The sequence below is a fragment of the Mastigoproctus giganteus genome, chromosome 1 (genome assembly GCF_048544385.1).
Source record: "Mastigoproctus giganteus isolate SK-2022 chromosome 1, ASM4854438v1, whole genome shotgun sequence".
Lineage (NCBI taxonomy): Eukaryota > Metazoa > Arthropoda > Arachnida > Uropygi > Thelyphonidae > Mastigoproctus > Mastigoproctus giganteus.
Genome location: NC_143575.1, coordinates 231,613,193 through 231,631,849, shown reverse-complemented (window position 1 = coordinate 231,631,849; position 18,657 = coordinate 231,613,193). Strand labels below are relative to the sequence as shown.

The following is an 18,657-nucleotide window of genomic DNA, read 5'->3' as shown; positions in this document are numbered from 1 at the left end:
GGATATCCCACAACTTAAGTTATACTTTTGATCTACTTCTGGATTGAAGATGCCCATACTGATGATATATACTGTCCCAGTTTTTTTCTTTTTAATTGCAATAAAAATTATAATATACTTAAAAGATGACAATTTGTAACTACTCAAGTAGTTGGCTATGTAGAGAAATTAGGCCATTGCACTAATTTGTACATAATCACCAAAATAAGATAATTGATCCTCTAGAGTCCCAATTTTTTTATTTTTAATTGCAGAAAAAAATAATTTGTTACCCTTGATCAAGAAAATAAATTATTAAAATCAAGAGCTGTTATAACGTTAAAATTTTGCTTGACTGGAGGTGAATATCAGACCATTAAACTGCAAAGTAACTAATATGTATTTTGTGATATGTAGTTTAGTTTAGATCTATATATTCTAGGAGAAAGAATATTATAGTTACTGTACTGTCTAGGTGGATGCCACTCCAACAGAACCCCAGACATTTATTTTCCTCAGTGAAGATGCCCTTACTAATCATGATAGGCTATTGTTGCTCATACATGGAAGTGGAGTTGTCCGAGCTGGTCAGTGGGCACGTAGGTGAGGATTATGCAGTATTCATAATAATGCAGTATCTTATAATTATATCACATAGTTGTTAGGAAGATGGCTTTATATATGTAAAAGAACTGTAAGCTTAATTGTTATTTATAAAAATCCTATAACCAAATTGTTGTGATATCTTAGTATTGTAGTCAGGGACTTTGCATCTATTCTAATATATCCAAATAACCGGCATAAATAGTTTTGTGGGAAAGTGGATTTGCCTGACCCTGTGTTTTGAATATATTGTTGAATTTAAAATTAAGCCGCACATTAATTAATAATGTTTAAATTTTTAAGGATATAATAATTTCCATTTAGCCATCTCATTACATGAGCAATTAATTAAAAAATTGTCCCCCAATAGAGAAGTCTGTTGTTAGTTATTCTCAGTGGATAAGTACTCAAAAAGGTGTAAGAGCTGAAATCTCAGTTGTGACTTATTTTCACAATACAAGAGATGCCAAGTGGATAATGACACCCATCAATTTTATAATTTATTTTAGAAATTTTGTAAATTTTATAATTTACACTTATTTGGATGCAGTTATTTTTTAGTTGCTTGGTTATTTACTGTTTGCTGTCTGTATATGCATTTTTTATGTGTGTTTCTAAAAGAAAATTTTTGTTCTACATTTGTAGGATAAAATTTAAAAAAGCCTTAGAATAAATAACTGTTAATTTGTAGTTCTCCGTGATTCTGTTAAATTACTAAGAATTATATTTAATAGAATCTTGGGTTTTTAAGTGTAAATCAAGTTAAGCAACCATTGGCCACATGTGACACTAGGTCTTTATTGTGTGACCTGTGGAGGATATGACCACTAAACCAAAAATGCAAAAACACAGAGAGGGAGGGAGGGAGGGAGGGAGAGAGAGAGAGAGAGAGAGAGAGAGAGAGAGAGAGAGAGAGAGAGAGAGAGAGAGAGAGAAAGTAACAATAAGGAAAATTTAGTGTTTAGCATATTTTAACCAAGCTGGCAATTTATTAATTGGAATGAAGTGGAAAGGCAATTCTTCCATTTATTGCCCTCCACCAACTGAATGCCGATGGAAGAGGGTGGGGAGAGGAGAGTAAGTGGAAGAAGTAAATACAAAAGCTTATTTGAATTTAGTTGCAAGTGGCAAGAGCCTTTAAAGAATTTGCTACATTGCACTAATGGTTAGAAGTCTTTGCCTCTTCGTGTATGCTTTAGTATTGATATTAACAATGGCCAAAAGTTGCAAGGCAGCTAGGCTTTTATTGCATCAGCAAAAAAAAAAAAAAAAAAAAACAAACACCTCTATACAGCCTGCATTCTTATAATACTTTTCCCGCTGCCATAAAATGCAGATCCAGTTTCTCCTTAAAACTTAGCAGATTGCCAGCCTCAGCCATCTGGGAAATTAGCTTATTCCATTGGTGCTCAAAACGTGTTGGCCAGATATAAACTTTCTGAGGCTCAGAATTTTAGTTTCCCCCAGTATTTGTGCTTCCTAGTTTTTGTGAAAATTCTATTATTCGGTAATTCGTCCGCCCCACTCTTTATACACCTCAATCAGATGCCCCTCCACCGAGGGTAGCACTAGTAGTGACATATGATGCAAGAAAGTCAGCTTATCAGCATCAGCCAAAAAAAAACACATTTTCCATTTCACCCATCCATTCCAGATGGATGTTTGTTCCAGCAGTCAACCAGCAGTCGCTAGCTACAGGCAAACTTTTGCACATGTATTCTGCAATCATCCTTCCTCAACTTAAATTTATGTCCCCTCATGTGCATAATCTGAACAAGAGGAAGAATCGCATTTGCACTGAGCTTGCTCAAACCATTTATAGCCTTAAACACCTCAGTGCGATCACCTCGCAGGTGCCTAGTCTCCAGACACTGCAGTTTGTAGAACTGTAGCCTTTCTTGGTAAGAGCACCCCTTTGTTCCCCTGACCACACTCATTTCTCTATTCTGTACTTGTTCCAGCAGCTCTACATCCTTCCTAAAATGAGGCCTCTGAACGTGTATGCAGTACTCAAGATGTGGCCTGACCATTGCCTTATACAATGGTATAATCACCTCCTTATCCCTGCTAGCAAAATTCCTGTATATCATTGAAAAACTACATGAGATGTCCTTGCAGCCTGTCTGCACTGGTCAGAGAACTTCATATCTGGCTGCTCAATTACCCCAGATCTTTTTTATTTTTCACTACCCTGAGTATAGTACCACATAATTGGTACATTACTCTGGTGTTACTGCTACCAGTATGCAGTACTTTGCATTTGTCAATGTTAAACTTTAATTGCCATTTCTGAGCCCATCTGCCTGGCTCGATTCTGTTACGGGAGCATACTATAATTCCTATCATTAACCACCCTGCCATCCTTTGTATCATCTACAAACTTGGACATTGTAGCCTGATATGTCTTCACCAATATCATTGAGAAATATATAAAATAACAATGGACCCAACACCAAATTCTGGGACAATCCACTAATAACATTAGTCCACGAGGTGTAGTTTTCATTAATTGTCCATCTTTGTCTTCTCCCACTCTACCTTCCCTTTATCCATAGCAGAAACTTGCCCTTAATGCCACACTGCTCCAATTTGTACAGCAGTCTTTTATGTGCAACAGTATCAAAATATTTCCTGAAATCCAAGTATATGATATCAAAATTAGTTTTAGCATCTCGTTCCTTTGTGACCACAACTTAGTATTCAGTCAGATTGGTCAGACAAGATTTCCCCATAACAAACCTATGCTGTGTCTGAAGTATAACTGCAGTCTTATCTAGATAATCGTGCAATGCTTCTTTAACTGCAACTCCATTATTTTCTCTGGGACAGAAGTTAAACTATCAGGTCTGTAATTACTCGTGTTACGAGTAATTAGACTTCTTTTTGATCCCTTTTGTGTAATGGAGATAAATTTGCACATCTCCAGTCAGCGGGGATCTCCCTTGAATCTGAGGATGCTCTCATAATTATGGCTGAGGGTTTGCTAAGGGTCTGACATCCATTTAGGCCTAAACTTTAAGCAGTATTTCTTAGTTGATTTGAAAAGGCTAGTAGCTTCCATGATTAATTCCTTGAATGCTCTCCATTTAGAATTCGCTGATGGTAACATCATCAGTTGGTCCCACTATATAGAATTTAAAAACTGAGACCACTGTAGTCACCTTTACAAAAGCAAAAACTTTTCTTTAAGTAAATTCTACATCAATATGCTGATCACTGGTACCTAGTGGTTCCTTTATCTGCAGATTCTTAATGCATGAATAATCACTTCTGATAATCAGATCAAGCATATTATTCCCTCTGGTTGCCTCTCTAAAATGCTGCTGTGGAAATCAGGCATCCAATAAATCCACAAAAGTCTTGCTAATGTGCAAGTTACCAACCCACAAATTTCAGTCAATATTATAAGACACTCTGATTTACTGGCCCACTGTATTTCTCTGTACAGTCATCCAAGAGAAGACGACAGCCTGTTCACTAATGGTAAAAACAATTTCAAGAAATAACTGATTGTGTTCTACTCTAAAAAGAGCCAGGCAGACCTGTTGAGACTGTTACAATCGATAGAGTTCATGCATCTTTTAGGAAGTTGATTGGTCATGACAGCAGAGAACTTCATTTGGCTCAATTAGTCATAGTAGATTCTCCACACTTGTTTTAAGCCATATGCATATAAAATTCAGATTGTTCAAGTTCTGAAACCAAACAATCAATCATGTTGAAAGGCTTTTGCCATTAACTTGCTTGGGTAGACTGAAAATGATAGTGGCTATTTGGATGGTGCTCCTCTAGCATTAGCATTAGTAGAGGCATTTGATGCAAGAAAGCAAGCTTATGCAGCATCAGCCAAAAAAAAAAATTTTTTTTTAAAAATAATAATTAAATAAAAAATAACCACTTCCACTTCACACCTCTGTTCGTTCGAAATACCTGTCCAGCTGAGCCTTAAACTTATTTAGGCTATCAACTTCCACGACAAGGGATGGAAGTCTGTTCCACCAACCAACCACCCGCTGGCAAAAGGCAAATTTCCTCACGTCTATCCTACCTCTGTCTTTCCTCAATTTGAATTTATGCCCTCTCAGGTGATTATTCTGAGCAAGAGGAAGAATCCCATCAGCATTGAGCATGCTCAAACTATTCAAGGCTTTATACACCTCTGTCAGATCACCTCGCTGGTGCCTAGTCCTCAGACACTGTAATTTGCAAAACTTAAGCCTTTCTTCGTAAGAGCACCCTTTTGTTCCATTCAATAATCTTGTTGCCCTTCTCTGTACTCGTTCCAGCATCTCTACATCCTTCTTAAAATGAGGCCTCCAGACCTGTATACAGTACTCTAGGTGTGGCCTGACCATTGCCTTATACAAGGGAATAATCACCTCCTTATCCCTGCTAGAAAAATTCCTATATATCATCGACAATACACCATGAGCTACTCTTGCAGCCCATCTGCACTGCTCAGAGAACTTCATATCTGCCTGCACAACCACCCCCAAGTCCCTTTCATTCTCTACCACTGTCAGTGTAGTACCACAGAGTTGATACGTTGCTCTGGGGTTGCTGTTTCCCATGTGTAGTACTTTACATTTGTCAATGTTAAACTTCATTTGCCACCTCTCAGCCCATCTGCTCAACCTTTCCAGATCCTATTGCAGTAGCATAGTGTCAGCAGTGTCCTTGACAACCCTGCCAACCTTCGTATCGTCAGCAAACTTGGACATTAAGCTTGATATACCATCATCAATATCATTTATAAATACAGAAAACAATAATGGACCCAATACTGAACCCTGAGGGACTCTACTAATAACATTAGTCCACGATGAGCAGTGTCCATTGATTGCCACTCTGTCTTCTCCCCCTCAACCACCCCTTTATCCATAGCAGCAATTTGCCTCCAATGCCACACTGCTCCAATTTGTGCAGCAGTCTTCCATGTGCAACAGTATCAAAAGCCTTTCTAAGATCCAAGTATATAATATCAAAGTTATTCCCTGCATCCAGTTCTTTTGTGACTGCATCATAGTATCCAATCAAATTGGTCAGGCAAGACTTCCCCTTAACAAAACCATGCTGTGTCTGAGCTATAACTGAAGTCTTGTCTAGATGATCCTGCAGTGCTTCTTTAACCAGTGCCTCCATTAATTTTTCGGGAACAGAAGTTAAACTAACAGGTCTATAATTACTTGTGTTGCCCTTTGATCCTCCTTTGTGAATTGGAGTCACATCTCCAGTGCATGGGTACTTCCCCTGAATCCAAGGAAGCTCTCATAATTATGGCTAAGGGTTTGCTTACTTCCTTTGCTGCCTCCTTTAATATAACTGGATAGATCCCATCCACCCCAGGTGCCTTTCTTGTATTTATCTGCAACAATTTCTCCTCCACTTTACTCTCAGTTATTACAAGATTCTCTAGCTTACTGCCAGAGTTGAATACACCTCTGGCATTCCCCTCACTGAATAACTCCTCATGTGTGAATGTCGATGCAAAATATTCATTTAGTTTGTTAGCTACCTGAGCAGGATCATTAACAGTTGACCCATCGATATCAAGTGGACCAATCTGATTCATCCCCTTTCTTCTAGAGTTTACATAAGTAAAGAATTCTTTGCTGTTTTTCTTTGCATCCCTTGCCAAAGATTTCTCGTAATCTGCCTTCGCCTGCCTAACCTCCTTTGTAACTTGGTTGCATATCAACTTGTATCTATCATAGGCTTCTGTGTCATGTGTTAATTTGTAAGTATCCCATGCATTTTTCTTCTCTGCCATATGCCTCATTAGTTCATCTGACATACATTTTGGCCTAAACCTTGAACAATATTTCTTAGTTGGTATGTAAAGCCTAGTAGCTTCCAAGATAAGTTCTTTGAATGCTTCCCATTTTGAATTTGCTGTTGGTAACATCATCAGTTGGTCCCACTGTATAGAATTTAAATACTGTCTCAGTCCATCGTAGTTGCCTTTACGGAAGCAATAACCCTTCCCTTTACCCCTAATGGTAGTTACCTCTTTGAGTAAATCCCACTTCAGCACACTGTGATCACTGCCACCTAGTGGTTCATTTACCTGCAGATTCTTAATGCATGAAGAATCACTACTGATAATCAAATCAAGAGTATTACTCCCTCTAGTTGCCTCCCGAACATGCTGATGTAGAAAACACAATAAATCCACAAAAGCCCTGCTAGTGTGTGAGTGACCAGCCCCAAATTCCAGTCAATATCTGGGAAATTAAAATCCCCTATTATAAGACTCTCTGATTTACTGGCCCTTTTCCCTGTACAGTTTCTTATTATACTCATAGAGTCATTAGGCCTATAGCACAATCCTACTCTCAATTTTGATCTCCCAATGCTTATGTCACACCAAACTGACTCAACACTGCACTGTCCAGCAATGTCGACTGGCTTCACTTCCTTGGATTTTATGTATTTCTTAACTAATAGCATAACCCCTCCTCCCTTCCTATCCTGTCTATCCTTTCTGTAGACATTGTACTCCCCAAATTCCAGTTCTGCATTCCTTATATCTGTGTGACACCACGTCTCTGAAATCCCCACAATATCTGCCTTTGACGTTTTGAGCAATACCTCAAATTCATCAAATTTATTTACTAAACTCCCAGCATTGGTGTACACGCAAGTATACATGCACCTGTTTCTATTCTTAGCTACCCTAACACAACCCATGTGTTTATTTGTACCCCAATGATTCCCAGCAGTCTGAAATATCCTGCGTCTTATTTTCCAGGCTGCAGCTCATTCCAATAGAAGCAGTGCAAGAATCACTTTCACCTCTGCCAGTGGCTACTGTTAATCTATTAGTCCTCGTATCCCCCCAATCTAGCAGTTTTTCGACCCACCTAACACTTCCTCGATAGCATCAGCAAACATTCGTGCACCCTTTCTATTTAAGTGTATCCCATCCCTGTAGAAGCAGTCTCTCCTGTTAACAAGTACAGACCAGGCTGAAAAAAATTCTATCCCTTGAGCCTTGCACAATCCTTCCAGGGCCGAATTGATTGACAGGGCTCTCATCATATACTCCCTCCTATCGTGTCTGGGCAGAATTGCAGACACTTTCAAATTCAACCCTGATTCACGGCGCTTTTTTTCAACAGTGACTTGTACTTGTTAAGTAATTCTACCGGTCTCCTACTCTTAATATCATTTGTGCCAATGTGTTTAACTATATCACCTTTTGTGCCCTTAAAAGATGATATCTGCTCTACAAATTCATCAACCTTTGCCCCTGGCAGACATACCCTGGTCCTGTACCACCTATCCTTTTTACAAAGCATGTTTCCCGTTTCCCTGGCAATAGAGCCACCAACAACTACTAGTTCCTTTGGGACCAGCGCATTCTGCCTTGGGGGCTGCCGCTGTGTTGCGTGATGACCAAGTGCAAGCTCTGGCATTGGTGTGGGCAGCTGAGAGCTTGATGGGCCCCTCACTTTTAATCCTTCGAGGGCATCCACCCTGTCCTTCAAGCTCTCATATAGGGCCATAACAACGCTGAGTTGTCGCCTGATTTCCTTACATTCTTTGCATCGCGCACACACAAAGACATCCCCCATGGCAGTATCATGTCCCGTACCTGACTGCTCCATAAACATCAAGCAAGTAGTGCATTTTAATAGGCTGTGATTCAGAGGGCAACTGTCCTCCTCAGTCCTCCCCTGAGCCACAGCACTCCCATTAGCTTGAGCCTTTTGCTTTGCTGCTCTGGTCTGAGTCATGATTTCGATTTAATTTCAATAAAATTTCAATTTCAGTACAAAATTAAAACCCTAAATTTATATCCCAACACAGTTATAACGCTATATTTATGTTTCAGTATCGAGTGTTATCTACGAAATCCCTTTATATAACTTTCGTATCAAGTTAGGTATTAATTATTTATTTTTTACTAATTATTTATGTTATGTAACCCAAGTCGTTATATGTATAGTTAAAAGTACAATTTAATTGACAATGAAGTTCAACAAGATTAATTATCTGATTAATTGACAATATTAAGTATTATACTATATTATATTAAGCTTATGCTATCTATTTCGAGATATTTTGTATCACGTAACAATGGCGGCAATTTACGAACGGTAAACACGTGGATTTGATACCCTTTCCGATACTAAGTAATACCTACAAAATCTCTATCTAAGTTACTTTAATCTAAGTATCGTAAATAGGAATATAAAGCTACTCTAGAAAATAAGTTAATATGCCAATTTAAGCTAATAAAACAGAAAATAAATCAGAAAAAACTTCTCTGTTCCAGGAGCGGCAAAAATGTACATCCGCACAGGCTACTCTCGTACTCTTGTTTTTGAACTCTTGTTTCTACATTAGAACTTGATGGTTAGCGAATTCATAGATAACACATTTCCAGGCTAGTGGATTGGATGAGGTGGAATCTCACCCCCCCCCCCCCCTTCTCATAGTATAACTCCTCTGGATTTTGTTCTTCTGGGAGTGCTCTATAGTCATACAGAACCTCACAGGTTCTGCTAGGTCAAGGTTACCTACTAGTAATGCTCTTAACTTTTTAAAGAAAACATTTTCCTAGTTAACATGCCATTTAGGAGCAAGAGTTTTGCACTAAAGTTAAAAGTGTGAATGAACTCCATTATTGTGCATTTTTTAACACACAACTGATGCTGGACAACAGTTTGTGAAATTGAATATTGTTTCTGGATCTTTAAGAATACAAAAATTGCTGATGTATATATATTTATATGAAAACTTTTTGAACTGCTCTTTCAAATAAAATAAGCCATTTCTCTTTATTTGGTGTACTTTTCTTTTTTGTGGTGGGTTATAACACAGTGAATAATTATATACCTATCAATCTATTTTATTTATATATATATATATATACTATTATATATACCTATTTTAATTATCAGTTGTCAGAGAATAACATTAGCCAAACACTTGCCTCATTTGCATTTTATAGTTTAAATTAAGTACTGTTGTGTTTTCTGTGTAGGCACAAATTCTTGTGTAAGTTGTCTCCTGTGTAGAAGTTAATTTTTTATGTAAACAGACAAGTATATATTTCCTGTACAAATAATGTAGTTTATATTCTGGGTTAATTTTTTTTTGTTTGTTTAATTAAAGAAGGGAAGAGAAAGAGAAATTGGTATCAGTTAATCTTGACTGTTTTCTTAAGAAAACCTTAACCATATCACTTGAATATTTGATAGATGGATATGTTATTACTGTCGATAAAACCTTCTATTTTAGTATGTTTAATGTGTTTTTTATAAATTTTTAAACTTTTTAATTTAATTTTAATAAACACCTAATCATATTTCATTTTATTGCAGTAGAGTTTTTTTGACATTTTTATGTGCCAGCCAACCATGGCTGGCACACAAAAATGTCAAAAGCCTATCATGCTAATGTTTTTCCACAAAATCTTGAAAGTCTCTTTCAGGAAATGATTCAACCATTATGTTATTGTATTTTTTTCCCCTTGTTATATGATAGCCATTAATAGCAGTATTTATTAATTTAAAAGAATGCAATGCTTTTATGTTTAAAAACCTAAAAACACTTTTAAGAAAAGTTTCAAGGCTTTAAATGCCTTTTTCTCTAGGCTTATCATCAATGATTGCCTGAATAGTGGAACACAACTACCTTTCATCAAGAGAGCCCAGGGATTAGGATATGGAGTAATAGTTCTAAATACTAATGATAATGCTAGGGAAGAAAATGGTGTAAAGAAATTTATAAGAGTGAGTATTATATCTTGCTTTAAATCTTTTTCTTATAAAATTACATATTTCAGTTTAAACCAGTGGTAGGTGTGCAGGACCTACATGACTACCACTGGTTAAAGTGATTTTTAATAATTTAAAATCAGAATTTTTTTCAAACCTTCCTAAATATAATCAAACTTGTATTTTTAACATATTTTTGATGTGAAAAATTATTGTTTACATGGAATTAAAAATGCAAAGAATCTGACAAATTCTGTCAGAACATTTTTATAACATTTTGTGCTCTAATCATGCAGAACCTCACACGTTCTACTCCAGTTTTGTGTCAAACATTTGCTATTCTAGGTCAAGGTTACCTACTAGTAATGCTCTCACTTTCTAAAGAAAACATTTTCTTAGTTAACATGCCATTTTTACTTTTAGCATCCCATAAACATGTGGCTGACATATAGTTTTAAATTGACACATCAGCTTACGTGGGCAGAAGGATCTGCTATGGAAAGCAGTTTTTTGTTTTTATGTTTAATTGTTGCACAAAATGCATTTTTTGTTGTGATTATTATTAATCTGTTAATACATTTATTTGCTTGAAAAAAGCACGTTAATATGTATGCAAATCAAGATTTAAATTTCACCCTCTTAAAGGGTGAAATTTAAATCTTTCACCCTCTTGAAGGCTGAACTGAAATGGAAGTGACTTAGTTTTGTGTTCATATTGCATGAGTTAATTTTTTTTCTTTTCTACATATTAATAATTTTTATTCTTTTAAAAATCATGTTAGAAATATAGTATTTTAAATATTAAAATTTTTTATTAAAACTTTAAAAAGTACTACAACATGTACTTCAATCCATTAAAAAAGAAGAAATATTAGTGTACAGCAAGAAAAATTTAAAAAACTTTTTCCAGAAACAGAAAAAAATTGGGCATCTGTCAAGTTCCTCATGTCTGTTTATAACAATTGGGTGCAGCTACTGCCAAGTTAAGTAACAATTCCACTCTGTACTGTTGTAAATCTTTAAATGGTTACAGGAAATGTTAAGCCAGTTCATTGTGAATCCAGATAGCTGATACTTGTTTATGTGCAACACTTGGTAGACCACAAGCTACAGAGGCCCATCTTGAAACTTTGGTAGCTTGCCAAAGCTATAGAAAAGCATGTATCTCCCACTGCTATACATAACAGCTGCATGATGAGTATGGCTTGTGTGCGAGAAGATGAGGATATTTGTTTATCCAAAGAAGGCTGAGCATGTGGATTGGACATTGGACTGGGGGCTACTGTACTGTTCAAAGATAAATTCACACTGCCTGCAGACCATTCATTGATGCAGATTAATCTGGAGAGCATCTAAGATGTGGCATGTTGGACTTATGAGCAGCAGCTCTGCCATGAAAACCCATGCCATGCAGCATCCCTGTGAGCACTTAGAAATACTGCCGTGGTCATCTGGATCTTCAGTGTAAGATTTTTCCATGGACTTTGCTTTGTTCATTTTCACTGCTTTCTTCAGGGATCAAAAATTGGTTCAGGGATCAGCTGTGGTTAACTTTGTGAGATTCAAATATGTGACTGTTGTTGCATGCAGTGGTAATTATATAACATCTTACAATTAAGTCTCTTCGAAACTATAAGCTTCTTGCCACAACTCATTCTGCTTGTTTGGAATATCTCTGCTTGTTCTTCTATACATCTTGTTTGCACTGTTTTGTTAGGTTAGTGTATATTTTATTATATTTTCATCTATATATCATTTACATGGATTTTTTTTTAAAATAACAATGGTAATCATTTAAACTATTTATTAAGAATATTAATGAAACAGATAGTTAACACAAGTGGAATATAAATATGAAATTGCTACATAATAATGGAAGAAATAAAATATATTAATGTGATTTTTAGAACTTCAAAATTTTTCACGAGAGTGTCAGTGTTTCACAAAATGCTTGATGTGGCTATTTTGTAAGTTATTTTTTTAGGTCTGTGAGCCTTTATTTTGTTTTTGATTTTACATATTTCATTTGGAAAACAGCTTCTACAGAAAAACAATCAAAAAATAGATTTCAACTGCTTGAGTCACAGTTGGTTAAAATTTTATTCCAGAATGAGAAATATTGACCGAACACCAACATTTTTGTAGATTGCTGTGGACCCTGTGAAAAGGGTCCACAGGCTAGCCATGGAACATATATTGCCCATTCCTTATTTAAATAATGTGTTTTAGATGGTTTGAGATAACAATAATCTTGGCAAGGGTCATAATCTATGATAGCCAAGCTGGTTTCTTGGTTTGAATTTTAATTTCATAGTGTAGGATCTTTGATATAATATATATAAGATATTTGATATAATTTCTAGTAATTTTTCAGTAATTTTGTAAATTAATTTCTGAAATAATCTTTATTTTTATTGCTAACTTTCTTTATACACTACCGTGTAGGGCTTTGTGATATTGGATTCTGAATAAGCATGGCATTTATAATTTCATTCCTCATTTGCCTTTCGATGAAATCTCTGCTCATCTAGATGATTAGTGAAATATTAGTACAGTGGTACCTCGGGTCACGAACAAATCGGCCCACGAACACAATTTCCGAACAAATTTTGACTCGACCCACAAACAATGCCTCGGCGCACCAACGCACAAACATGGTTTTGGCGCCATGTTTTCGGCTCGCAAACAGCATCAGTTGTACTCAGGTTTGCACGCTGTGAACATTGTTTGTCGTTGTGTTGTTCTTGATACAATTTTTTTTTGCTTTTTTCATTAAATTAACCCTCATTATGGCTCCCAAGAAAGTGAAAAGTGTTAGTGACAGTGGTGTAAAGAAGCCTAAGTGTATTACAGTAGAAACGAAGGAAATAATAACTAAACATGGGAATGGTGTTTGTGTTTCTGATCTTGCCAAGCAGTATGACATGGCTAAATCTATGATCTGTACTATCTTAAAGAACAAAGATTTGCTAAAGACGGCTGATGTGGCTAAAGGAGTGATTATGTTAACGAAGCAAACGTCTCAAGTGTTAGAAGAAGTAGAAAAATTGTTAGTTTGGATTAATGAAAAGCAGCTTGCTGGAGATAGTGTTAGCGAGGCCCTAATGTGCGAGAAGGCGTTACTTTTGCACGGTGATTTAGTGGCGAAAACGCCGAATACAAGTGATGCTAGCATTGATGAATTTAAAGCAAGTAGAGGCTGGTTCGAGAAGTTTCATCAACGAACTGGAATTCATAGTGTTGTTAGGCTTGGAGAGGCAGCAAGTTCGGACAAAAAAGCAGCAGATGCCTATGTGGAGGAATTTGCAAACTTTATCAACTCTGAAGGTTACGTACCACATCAAGTTTTTAATTGTGATGAAATGGAACTTTTTTTGGAAAAAAATGCCAAGAAGGACCTACATAACCCAAGAGGAAAAGTCACTGCCTGGCCACAAACCAATGAAGGACAGGCTTACACTTTTATTGTGTGCTAATGCAAGTGGAGATTGTAAGATTAAGCCTCTTTTAGTTTACCACTCTGAAAATCTGCACACTTTTAAACGCAATAAAGTGCTAAAGAGTAAACTTCCGGTATTGTGGAGAGCGAATAGCAAGGCTTGGGTAACAAGATTACTTTTTATGGAGTGGTTGACTGAAGTTTTTACCCAACTGTCAAGAAATACCTTGAGGAAAATAATTTGCCCATTAAGTGTCTGCTGGTTATGGACAACACTCCTGCCCATCCTCCAAGTACGGAAGAAGACCTTGATGTTGAATACGAATTCATAAAAGTCAGATTTCTGCCTCCTAACACCACTCCTCTCATCCAGCCCATGGACCAGCAAGTAATTTCCAACTTCAAGAAGTTATATACAAAGGCTCTTTTTTCCAGGTGTTTCCAGGTAACCAATGACACGGATTTGACCCTGCGTGATTTTTGGAAGGATCACTTCCATATCCTCCACTGCCTAAACCTCATTGACAAGGCATGGAACAATGTCTCTAACCGCACGTTTCAATCTGCCTGGAGGAGACTTTGGCCAGGTTGTGTGCCTGATAGAGACACAGATGTAACTCCTTGGAGGAGACAGATGTAACTCTAGTAAACGAGATTGTGACCATTGGCAAGAGTTTGGGCTTGAAGGTCAACGAGGAGGATGTGGTGGAGCTGGTCGAGGACCACAGACAAGAACCCAACACAGAAGAACCTGTTGAGTTGCAACGTGAACAGATGAAAGTTATGCAGGAGGAGCACTCAGGAGAGGAGGAGGAAGAGATGGTACATGTTTCAAGTGCTGAGATCAAAGAAATTTGTAGCAAGTGGAGTGAAGTGCAGGTTTTCATTGAGAAGCATCACCCTAACAAAACTGTGACCAGCAGAGTAGTGGACACTTTAAATGACAATGTGATGTCCCATTTTCAGAAAATTATCCAACAAAGAAAAAGACAAATGTCTCTGGATCATTATCTTGTGAAAACACCAGCCACCGAGCCAGCAATCGAACCATTTCCCAGGATACAAACAAGAGAAAAAAACACCAGAAATGCCTGACGTTATTATGGAATGGGACTCTCCTTTGAAGGAGTAGTCTTCCTCCTCCTCCTCCTCCTCCTCTGCCATCTACCTGTGCCAGCAACTATCAACCACAAAGGTAAAGTTATACTGTATATTTTATATATATATTATATATTTTTGCCACACATAAATCCATAAAAAAGTCAAAAAACAATGTTTCTGGGACAGGCAAATGGATTAATTGGATTTGCATTAATTTCAATGGGAAAAATTGTTTCGGTTCGTGAATGGAGTCAAAGAACGAATTAAGTTCATGACCCGAGGTACCACTGTACATAAAAATTATGGAAAATATAGGTAATATAGGCATGAAAATATTTCCAGAAAGAATTCCTGAAAATAATATATATTTTGCTGAGTTTTCAGAAAAAATATAAAAAACACTAAGTATTTTGTTTGTATGGTTTGGTATTCAGAAACTAATAAATAAGAAAATCTAATTTTCAGCTCATGTTGTACATACGTTTCTACTGTTCTGCCTTATGTTATGTTTAAAGCAGATTTTTGGAAGAACTTATGGTAAAATTACCATATAGAGTCCAATTTTATAATTAACTTATTACATATGGCCTCAATGACTCTGTTGTTGATGGCTTTGCTTGATGAGCAAAACAGTCTGGGTTCAAATCCCACAATGATAGGAAGAACTCTTTCTGGGAATTTCATGTAGCATTAAAGTATTCAATAATATGGAATTATTCATTGAACTTTTTCATTGTGAACTTGCAGGTTTTTTTTTGTTTTTTTTATCTTGTAAAGCAGAAATATTGACTTCTAGAAAGCACATACAGTTTATAAATGTGTTAAGATCTGCATTGCCTTTAAGCTGATTTCAATAATACAACCCTTAAAAATTCTAGTACCTATCCACTATTGAATTATTTACTGTAATAATAAAAAAAAAACAAAAAAATATGTAATTATATTGTGCCATCAATTACATAGTAAATATATTTTCCAGGGTAGTGAAAATCCTGAAAAACATGCAATATATGTGTGGGAAAATTTTGTCCAAAAAGCAGCAGCTAAACATATTGCAATAATTGCCCATAGCTATGGAGGAGTTGTTACTATTAATTTGGTAAGTGTTTCCTGGATGCTTTCTCATATTTAGAAATTTCTAAATGCTTTTTAAAAAGATGAGTGAATAGCTTAATGTTATAATATAGCCAATACTTTATGGCCTTAGAAAATTTATGAGTTTGTAGCTCTACCTGTTCTTTTCTATCTTTTTGTGGATAGCAGGATTTAAACTGCTTAGAAAATGAAATGGTTTTAATGTTCACAGCATAACAAACTTTCCTTTTCAACAAGTTGCCCTAGTATTGCACTAATTTCAGACAGATGGCCTCACTGGAAGGTTAATTGGCCATTTGATTAAAATTGCTTTTTTTTTGTTTAATCACCATTTGTTCAGCTGAACCAACTGATGATATAAACAGCTACATATTCTAAATGGGAAACATTCAGGGAAATAATCATAGAAGCTACTATGATTTTTATACCAATCAAGAGATATTATTCGAGATTTTGACCTAAATGAATGTGAGATGAACTGCCAAGACCAGTAGCAGAGAATCAAAATGTATGGGATCATTAAGTTATCAGAAGCCTATAGTAAGTATAAACTAGCCTGCAATCAAGTTACTAAGGGATTTAGGGAAAATTAAGGCAGATTATGAGAATTCTTTGCTTATGTTAACATTAGAAGGTAAGAGATGAACTTCATTGGCTCACTAGATATGAACAGCACAACCAATGATGATCCTGTTCAGGTTGCTGACAAATTAAATAAATATTTTTCATCTACATTACATGCAAAGAAGCTTTTAGGGATGGGAATATCAGAAGTATATCAAATCATCATAACTGGAAACTAAAATGATTACTAAAAAGAAAGTGCAAGAGAAATTGTTGAAGCTAAGAGTAAATAAGGCATCTGAAGCTGACTGAATTGATCCAATTATATTGAAAGAATCAGAAAAAGAGATAAGCAAATCTTTGGCCATATTTATGAGAGCATTTTTGGATTCAAGGGAAGTCTCCTTAATTGGAGATGTGTAAATGTCTCTCCTATTCACAAAGGGGAATCAAAGGGCAAGCAAAGTGAATAATTACAGACCTCTAAACTCAAATTCTCTTCCAAGGAAGAATGAAGTGAGTGGTTAAAGAAGTTTTACAGGATCATCTGGAATGGAGTTGTACAGAAATCACAGCATGGAGATCTTGTCTGACCAATCTGGTCAGATAATGTGATATAGTAACAAAGGAACTGAATGCAAAAAATAATTTTTACATCATATACTTAGTATTTTAGTAAAGCTTTTGGCACTGAGCGTGTAGCTATATATGTGCAGTACTCTTCTTAGACTAATGTTATTAGCAGAGTCTTTCACGGTTCAGTGCTTGGGTCCCTTACTATTTTCAATATTTATTAATGATATTGATGAAGGCATACCAAGCTTATTGTCCAAGTCTGCAAATGATACAAAGGTTGACGGGGTGGTTATTGACAGATATCAAGGCATATTACTGCAGTAAGACCTAGAAAAATTAGACAGATGGGCTGAGAAGTGGCAATTGGCATTTAACATTGGTAAATGCATGTGGGCAGCAGTAATCTCAGAATAGCATACCAATTACATGGTACTACACTGGGTGTTGGAGAAAAACAGAGATCTAAGGATAATTATATATAGTTGAATGTGAAGTTTTCTGAGCAGTGAAGACAAGCTGCAAGGACAGTTCATTGAGGTTCTGTAAATTATATTCAAATTTTTTCAGCAGGTTGATTATTCCATTGTATAAGGCAATGGTTAGGCCACACCTTGAGTACTACATACATGTCTGAAATCATTATTTTAAGAAGGATGTGGATCTTTTGGAATGGGCACAGAGAAGAGCAACCAGATTATTCAAGGACACAGAAGGATGCTCTTATCACGAAAAACTTCAGCTCTGCAAATTGCATTGCTTGGAAACTAGGCACCTATGAGGAGATCTGATTGAAATGTTTAAGGCTTTAAATAGATCGAATAAACTAAATGCTGATGGCATTTAGTTTACTGTCTCGGACAACACATATACGGGAACAATAATGTAAATAGCAATAAGAGCTTAATAGCTCAAATATATGGGAATATAAACTGAAAAATGAAAGCTTAGTGATAGATGTATGAAAAATTGCTTTCGGCCACCTGGTGTTATGGAAGTAGGTTGTTTGAATAAATTTAAGGAAGAATTAGATAAATTAGTAGAAGGGAATATACAGATGAGGTTGGTAGTTTTATTTTATTTTTTTGGCTGATGTTTTGTAAGCATGCTTTCTTACTTCCTTTGCTAATACTAATAATACTAAAAGATGAGACATTGTTGTGACTGACTGTACTAATTGGTCCCTTATCAAATAATAGGTGGTTTCTAATGACATACCCAGACAAAACAGTTATAAAGAAGGTGTTTGATGTGAACTGCCGTGCAATACAAGAAGGCATTGTTTCAGATATACAGTAGAACCTGGATAAGAAATTCCCGCATAAGAAGTTTTCCCTTGTACTAGGTTTGATTTTTTAAGTCCCAATTTCAACTCTGTATGTTGTAATGTATTATTTTTCCGCATAAGAAGTTTCCTGCATAAAAAGTTCGTGATAAAGAATACACAGTGTATTATTATAATGACGTTCTCCCACTTAATACATTTTTTAAATATAGAAATTATTTTTAATATTAAAAAATATTAAACAATATAAACATTTGATAATCGAACAAGTTAGTGCCAAGCATGATTTT

General features: G+C 36.0%; 1 protein-coding gene across 2 annotated transcripts in view; it reads left to right on the top strand.

The window, feature by feature from the left end:
- Nucleotides 1-18,657, top strand: part of LOC150091595 (cotranscriptional regulator ARB2A homolog) — a 149,924-nt gene that overhangs the window by 34,916 nt on the left and 96,351 nt on the right. For both annotated transcript variants that reach the window (XM_090384792.1, XM_090384802.1), the window contains exons 6-8: nucleotides 455-582; nucleotides 10,187-10,325; nucleotides 15,830-15,949. In XM_090384792.1, the coding sequence (XP_090240918.1) occupies nucleotides 455-582; nucleotides 10,187-10,325; nucleotides 15,830-15,949 (387 nt within the window). The remainder of the gene's footprint in view (nucleotides 1-454; nucleotides 583-10,186; nucleotides 10,326-15,829; nucleotides 15,950-18,657) is intronic.